This window comes from Rhagoletis zephyria, unplaced genomic scaffold (genome assembly GCF_001687245.7).
Source record: "Rhagoletis zephyria isolate East Lansing unplaced genomic scaffold, Rhagoletis_zephyria_1.1 Rzeph_scaffold_20282, whole genome shotgun sequence".
In the NCBI taxonomy this organism is placed as follows: Eukaryota; Metazoa; Arthropoda; class Insecta; order Diptera; family Tephritidae; genus Rhagoletis; species Rhagoletis zephyria.
Genome location: NW_016177341.1, coordinates 1 through 8567, shown reverse-complemented (window position 1 = coordinate 8567; position 8567 = coordinate 1). Strand labels below are relative to the sequence as shown.

Here is an 8567-nt window from a genome sequence, read left to right as displayed (position 1 = left end):
ATACTTCACTCTGCAATGGTGCTAATTACTCAGATAAGTCTTTTTAGGGCAAACTTTTAGTAAAATATTGGATTCCTATAAAAATATGTAAAATAGACTTGGCACCACAGGAAAAAAGATTATTTGCCTTTTATCCGATATTAGTAAATTTATGCCATTGCCTCCCCTTCACCCTCTACATAGATACTCTCTAATTTTCTTACCTGCGTAACAACATAGCTGCCCTTCCAGCTGAACAATGGCTTGTGAAACAGTTTAAACTGTAATCGCAGCTTGCCCATATCGTCTGATACGCGGAAACTATCCGCCAATGTGGTCAGCCAGTTGACCACATTTTCATTGGCATAGGTGATGAGACCCTGTCCGAACGGATGCTTGCCGTCCAATACGAAATTGATAATACCACGAACTGAATTCTCGGTCAACAAAGTTTCCTCATCCAAATGCACAATCCAATCGTTGTCGTTCAACACATTCACATCATCCTCCAGACAATATTGTAATGCACGTGACTTGAATAGTGCGCCAGTACGTGTTTTATACTCCTTCGGCACAACAATCTCACGTATACGTCGATGTTGTGCTAAATTAACTGGCTTATCGGTGACCACTTCGATGAGGAAATTCTCCAGGCCCGTATCCAGACATGTGTTCATGTTGCGCAACACATTCGTCTTAACCAAATCGGCAAAATCACCGCGCGTGACCACACGTATGCATATGAAGGGCGCCAAAATGGGGCTACCCTTTAGCACCACCTTCTCGGGGAAGGCATTGTAGAAGACGAGACCGCAAAAATTGAATAACACCTGCGGTAGCGTTAGGAAAGTGAGGAAACGTAGTAAGTACAAAAGTACGGAGGCCACTTGGCCGTACTCAATCCATGGATCGACGAGCGTAAATGAGTTCTCGTCAATTTTAATACCGCCGGAGAATACTTCAAATGTTATTATCACAATGAGAAGGAGTGTGCAATGCAGCAGATGCTTTGTGCTTGAATTCATAATGGCGCGGCTGTTGCGGTTGCTGCANGTGTGCAATGCAGCAGATGCTTTGTGCTTGAATTCATAATGGCGCGGCTGCTGCTGTTGTGGATTTGGTTCTGGTGTGGATGTTTATAATGACGTTCTTGAGATGAGATGCTTGTTTACTTTTCAACTTCTTCTTCTTCTTCTTCGGTGCGATGAGTATTGCTGCTTTTGTTGATAAGTTGTTAATTGAGACGGAACTGAGTGTGTGTGTATGAATGTATTTGAAATGATCGCAAAATTGCTTGTTAGCAGTTTGCTTATTTGCTCTGTGTTGCTTATTTTGTAGTTGCCTAGCTAGGATTTAAGTTCTTTGCGCTTAAGTTTCAAGTGCTTGCAGTTAAGATAGTATTTAGGCGTTTTTATTTATATTCTTTAATTTATTGTTTTACTTTGCTCGTATTTACTAGTGGTTGTTGCTTATTTTTGGTGCGATCTTTACGTGCGTAAGTGTATTTGCTTTTGATTATTTTTCTTTAGTTTTTGGTTTGTTAGCAAAAATGTCGACTTTTGAGTTTTCGTTAAATTTGTGCCTGCTGATAATTTTTGTTTGCCCAACAAACGAAGAAATCACGTCACATTCACGCTGCTACGGAGAGTGCAAATCTAAGCTTATACTTCGCTAACTATTCGGCTTATAAATCTAGGGTAACTCTAAGAGCTTATACTTCGCTAACTATTCGGCTTATAAATCTAGGGTAACTCTAATTACTAGAGTTGGTGCATTCGGTTTTTCGTAGAATTCCTTGCTTTTTACCATTAATATTTTTATTTATTTATTTTATTTTTTTTTTGTTTTGATCGTAGCAGAGAATTCGATTTGTGCGGGATTTGTGTTTTTGGATCGTACAATTTCAGCGTTCCTCGTTTTTTTTTTCTATCTCGGCCTGCCGGCAAGGGAGGGCGTGGTATAATATCTTAACTTAATGGCCCAATACTGTGTTTAAATCTCTTTGAAAGGCGTTTAGGAAAGCGGTAGTGCTATTAGAATGTTGCCCGTAGGATTATTACGGTGAAATTTCGTGTCATTCCTGCAAGAAAATAAAAAAGGAAAAGGTTATAATATTGTGTAAAATAAGTGTGCTAAATAAAAACTCTCAAATATTTTCTTAACGAGTTTGGCTCCGACGTGACCTTCAAAGTAATAAATCTTTTTAAAGTGGGATTCCCTACAGCAGCAACGACTAATCGTATTCTTTAAAAAATTGTTTAAGTTAATTTAGAGTGACTCTTAAGTTCAAAACAAGATAACAGCGATACAAAAAGTTAAAAAGATAAGAAATGGGGTACACATGCTTAATTACTTTAGTATTATCGCGGACTCAGAATTTCTATTCTTATACAGAGATTTAAACAAACATTCACATGTTGATTTATTTTTTAATATCCACAATGTTTTTCAATTAAAAATTTGTTTCCGTTCAGAGAGTTTTAGAAAAATTCCAACAAAATTTCAAACTTGTGATTCAAGTAAAAATTTGTTGATACAAAGTTTAGACAAATTAAAAAAAATTTCGTCAAAATTTCGATTTTTTCGTTTAGAATTTAAAAATTTTTTTGGGGTATCCAGTTTTATAAACCATAAATTTTAGTAAAGTACAAGGTAAAAACGCTTAAAAAGTAGTGGCCTTTGCTGCATAAGTACCCAAAAATGTTTTAAGGATTCAGAGTGAAAAGTTAGAAAAATGTGATGATTCTTTTTTTGAATCTTTCTAAACTTTTTACAAAGTCTGAAACTTTGCTTTATATGTTTTTTGCTAAAGCATAAAAATAATATTTTTTTATAAAAATAACAAAAAAATATTTAACTTGAAAAACATTGCGAATATTTAAAAAAAAATCAACGTGTAAACACTTTTTTGAGTCACTGTAGGTTATATGGACTGTAGTAAAAAACTTCCGTTTTTAAACGAAAACTTGTATTTTTAGTAATTTTAAGCGATAAGATTTCATGCAAACTTAAGAGAATCAATATTTGTTTGGTTAGTTTGTTGCTAACCGCTGATTTGTAGGATTTTTGCATTTATAAATTTTTTCATCGCTGTATTTTTTACACAATTACATCCTTTTCTGCGTTCGAACAACCTACTAACCATTTTCTCATTTTCTTTCGGGAACATCATATTCTACCTGTATACATGTATACATACATACATACATATTTTGGGTCTACAAAACGATGACTATTTTCAGTACAAATGATATTAAGTTGGCTGTTAGCGCTTTTGTTTCGAGTTAGGCGTTAGTGCAAGTTTAGCATATTTTTTATGCACGGAATGCGCGGCCTAAACTCCAGCTTTTTTTTTGTAAACGGCTTCTCGTTCAATTTTTGACAGAAAGTTTACGAGGCGTAAATTTTCGAAATTTAGGAGGCATTTATGTATGTGTTTCCATGAATACCCTGATTGTATTTTTTCTTTTATGTGCTGGAATTACTTATGCTTAGTTAAAAAACATTTTTTGACATGAACTATCTTTTTTAAAGAACTGTCACTATTGGTATAATTTCGGTTAGTTGATTTTCAGCCTATTCGATGGTGAGCGCTTAATACTTGCTATTCGACAACCAAAAAATTAACAAATTTGCTGACATTGTCCCACAAATGCAGAGGCCTACAGTTTTAGGCAGATACCGAATTCAAATATTTAATTTTACTAGTCGGCAACGAATTTCGCCTGCTATTTACTATGTACAATATTTAATACCAAATGTTTTCTTATCAAATTAATGAGTTAATTCTACAGACATAACGGTAACTAAGTGACACTTTGCTGTAAACACAAACTGATAGCAAAGTAACGCATAGAAATTTGAACTTTGAGATACTATATGTATACATACAAATACATGTAAGGAAAAAAAGAACACAAGTGAAGTAAGCAATGCAGAGTGCGAGGCATTCGGATATTAATGAAGTCAGCAATTTTGCAAAACCTATCAGGCTGATCTCTTATCAAAATGCCTTAGATACTTAGAGATTAAGTTGCATCTGTAATATTGGCAGACATGTTCAGCAATAAAGTCGTTTAAAAACGAAGAGATTACAGCGAATACAAAAAATAATTATTGTTAAGAAAAAAATAATAATAACAAACATAACTCTACTATAATGAAGCAGTTGCCAACTGAGCTTTCCTCTAATCTAGCGTTTTCCCTCTGATTCTAAGCAGAGAACAAGAAACGCCTTCTTCTGAACTGTGAGATTAAAGTCCATGTTAAAGTTTGAGAAAAAGTGATACGGCGCCCGCGTCTTCTTCCAACAAAAAAAAAAAAAAACGATAAGCAAATAGTATGTAAATATAATATAAACCGCCCACCAGATCTCGTTTTCATTTTTAATATGTAGATATATATATATATTTTAAATAATATAATCTAAAAACTAAAACAAAATTAAATTGAATAAGAAAAAAATAAATAAAAAAGGAAAAAATATAATAATAACTCCTGAAAATTAAAAAAATAAACGTTTCTAAAAATTAAGTGCAATTAAAAAAATATATTTCTTTTTAAAGTACATAATAAACTAACTTAACTCTGCAAGACTATTTTTTGTCAACGCCACGCGTTTATGGAATTCTATTCCAGCTGCTACTCGCTGCAGATTAAACAAGGGTAACTTTAAGAATGTGTTGTTTTCCTACTTTCGTCAAAAGGTTTTTGTGCTCTGAGTTCTGCTATCTGCTAGGATTACCATATGTGTATGTATGTATGTATGTATCTACACATGTTTACGTTTGTCTCGCTGTGTTTTTATTTAGATAATAATGTTAGTTTTTAGTCTTAGGATTAGTTGCATTTTTCTTTTTCTTTTATTTTATTTTTAATTAGTTATTTATTTATTTATTTTTTATTAATTGTTTTTCTTTCGTTGCTTTATGTTTGCGCTTTATAATTACCGTTTTACTATAAAATAACTTTTAGATCTTATTGTACTACTGAATTTGTTTAATAAATGAAATTAAATCAAAAAATAAAGAAAATCTAAAAATAAAATCAGAAAAAGAAAAAATAAATAAAATAATTTTCAAAAAATTTAATTAAATCGAAAAAAATATATGTATATGTTTTTCACTCAAAACAAAAAAAACTAGTAACTAGTTGCAAGGTTGGCGTTTTCGTACTTTTTTGGATAGTTCTCTCATTGAGAGCAATTCTTGGAAATTAATTTACTGACAAGTTATTGGATCTTTGTTTAAGTGAACACATGTTATCGTTCCTACTGCATTTCAATTGTCTTATAAGACTTTCAGCTATCTTTGCAAGAATTGCTCTGTAAATTTATAACAGCGCCCTTGTTTTGTATTAGTAGATTTTTCTACGGCGTTAGTCGCCTTAAAACACACACACACATATGTACATACTTAGTCAGCAAATTACACATCCATTCGATAAAAGCATTATCGCACTTTTATCAAATAAAATGGCCCACCTACCGATGCACTATGGGTAAAATTACAACTTTTTTTGGCCAAAATCCTTAAAACCATAAAAATGCAATGCTAATTGAAGCTCACAAGCAAATATGGTGGAAATATTGACAACTTCAAAAATTTTCCGCAGTCATGATTATTGTTTTATTAAACTTATATTTTTTGTATTCCAAAATAATTTAATTATAAGCATTAGCGAAGAAAGTATTATAAGAGAAGTGCATGAAATCAACGTTAAAAATCCCAAAATACAATTTTCATCTTCAAATTCACTTTCATTAATGTGCGAATCTGTATCTGTATCTGCATCGGTGGTTATCCGCGGGTGAATTTGAAATTTCAGGTGCTGATAGTGATGTGCATTCAATAATATCACAGCTCAGCAATGTTCCTCTTTCGCCGAAGACCTTTTATTAAAAGCTCCTCGTGGACGACCGCCCTTTGGATTTGGCGGCGTTTTTAGGTCTTCAACAGCTGTTTCGCCTCTTAACCAGTCTTAAATTTTGTCTTAAAACTTTTCAAACATCTATGTACCTTTAACGACTTTGAGTTGATATTTTTGGCAATACTCTTAGAACTTTAATTCAAAAGGTCTTTGTAGCTATCCGAAATATTTGTGTATCCCATATTTTTAAGCAAATGGTTAAATAGGGAGCTTTCCTTTGCTTTTGTTGTGCACTCTGCGTGCCATACTTTGAATAAGATCTCAATGGGTCAACACCTGCACATATCTGCAAATGAAATTACTGATTAATTGTCTTGGGAATCGATGTACGTAGCTATCTGTAATGGCTTTACGTAATGCATTTTAGTGGAAATCGTTTAGATACACGATATTATAGGAGATTTATGTATTTTTCTCTCTCAAAATAACTTGTTCATTGAAATTAGATTTTCTTCAATCGTTTAGCAGTCAGCGGAAAATATTTAACACTTAACTTTTTTTCTTACCACTTTTCGCCATATGGATACTCTTTTCCACTTGTGAAAATAAATATCGAATGATTGCTTTTACGTGGACACAAAATATCACAGCTTAAAAAACTTTCTTTTTTTTTTTAATAATTCACTAACTGCAAGTTCAAGAGCCTACATCTTTGTGATTTTCCATTACAAATCAAAAATAATTTTCGATTTGTCAGGTCTCATGTATCTATTTTACAAAATCATTAATAGAGTTGCCAAAGGATGTATTTTGATACGAGAGTTTTGGCCACAAAATGGGCTCATTTTATCCATAGTGCGATGGGTCAACCAGCCACACTCAGTGGAAGTGCACTGAATAATCCAGTGCAAAAGTTCCCCGCTGTTTGCGCCCGCTGCTGGATTACCCTTAACAGTTCGCGTGTGAAGCAAGTCACATCGTACATATGTACATATGTACATACTTACATGTATATAAACACGCAAATACCAATGGAACATAATAAATCAACTACTCCAACACAATTGGAGTCCATTGTCAGCAACAATAAATATATACATACAAGTAAGCAAGTGTGAAAAGAAGTCATGAGCGCTGCAATTTTAATTTGATTATTTCCCTGTTCAAGTTATATTTAATGACACCAGCGAGCACCAGAGTAAATAAATATGTATGTAATAAGTGGACAGGGAGTCACTTAACTAGCTCAAGGGAGCTCGAATGTATGCAAGAATCAAAGCGAAGTAGACATTCTGGTGCATTCTGTTCGTTTGCACTGATAATTCTTTGGTAAGTACATAAATGCATATCGTCGTTTAAAGTACAAAAGCGCGTATCGTCATTCTGCAAACCGCGTAACTGAAATTCGCTGTCAAAAATTGGATTTGCTCTTGGCTCAATCATTACCCATTCGTCCTGAAATATACTAGCCAGAAAAGCGATTGCTTTATAAAAAAGAGAACCAGTTTGAAATATGAGTGTTTTTACGCTCTAGAAAATAATTTATGCAACTTCACATACGGGGTTTTGCATTTTCCTGATACGCGGTTTTGTACTTTAAACGACGGTATATAGAAATGTGTGTATGTGATTATACAAACATATATGTATGTATATACTTATGTACATAAGTAGATACTTATATATGTACATATTTACGAATTCAAAGCTTTGCTTATTGGCGGTGCCACTTGCTGCTGACTAAGTAAGTGGTGATCGTTAGGAGGGATTACTTTTGTGTTGTTTCAGCAATTAGTTCGTTAGATCGTAAACAAAACCTAGTAAACCTAGAGAACTTCTGAATTAATTTCGAAAGGAATACGGCACAAAGGTATGTACACTCACCAGAATATGTTTCCGTATAGTGGTTTTTTTTAATATTTGCAATGTTTTTCGTAATAAATTTTCTTCGTTAATTCTTAATACAAATATAGTTCGTTCTGCATTAAATGACAGAAATTAATGTTTCAAGTTTTGTACAAAATTTGAGAAAATTCGACAAATTTTCACCAAAATTTTTTCGAATGTTTTTAGTTATGCAATTTTGTAGTTCACTCAATTTCCATATAATAAAGTGCAAGTTTTAAGTGGCTATAAGCTACCGTTGATTTTTGAAATTTTTTTTGCAGATGTCGCTCACTTCATAAAAAAAATTTTGTTTAAAAGTTCAAAATTTGGTTGAAAATTTGTCGAATTTTCCTAAATTTTGCAAAAACTTTGAATTATTAATTTATATTTGATGCTGAATTATATTTCTATTAAAAGTTAACGAAAAAATTTATTACGAAAAACATTGCAAATCTTAAAAAAAAAACACTGTACGAAAACATATTTTGGTAGGTGTATATATACGGTGACCATGCGTCCTGTATTATACGGGACGGACCATGTTTTTTGACCAATTGTCCTGGTAAGTAATTTATTTTATACGGGATGCCAAATGTTCTGTATTTCTTTAACTGTCCTATATTTGTCCCGTATTCGGTCATCGTTATTTCGACGCCTTAACAGCTCACTAAAATAGTATGCCTACATATGAACCAGTTTTAAATGATGATGGTATGTGATCATAATTTTCTCCATAAACAGTTATTATTTCCTAATCTGAATGCCTGTGCTTCGAATTGATGAGTGACCAAAATAAAAAATAGGACCCTACATTTTAACAAGTTTTGCTATTT

At 32.9% G+C, this 8567-nt stretch overlaps 1 protein-coding gene and 1 long non-coding RNA gene across 2 annotated transcripts; both read right to left on the bottom strand.

Annotated features, from left to right (window-relative positions):
• Positions 1 to 184: 184 nt before the first annotated feature.
• On the bottom strand, positions 185 to 1676 carry LOC108380765 (beta-1,4-mannosyltransferase egh-like). The gene is given in 3 exon segments (XM_017637160.1): positions 185 to 244; positions 246 to 1030; positions 1084 to 1676. Coding segments are annotated over 2 exon segments (804 nt in total). The 5' UTR covers positions 1005 to 1030; positions 1084 to 1676; the 3' UTR covers positions 185 to 199.
• An 89-nt stretch (positions 1677 to 1765) lies between these two features.
• Positions 1766 to 6590, bottom strand: LOC108380766 (uncharacterized). The gene is made up of 2 exons (XR_001849583.1): positions 6537 to 6590; positions 1766 to 2059 (listed from the first exon to the last, which is right to left on the bottom strand). It is a non-coding gene; the product is annotated as an uncharacterized LOC108380766 (long non-coding RNA).
• Positions 6591 to 8567: the final 1977 nt, after the last annotated feature.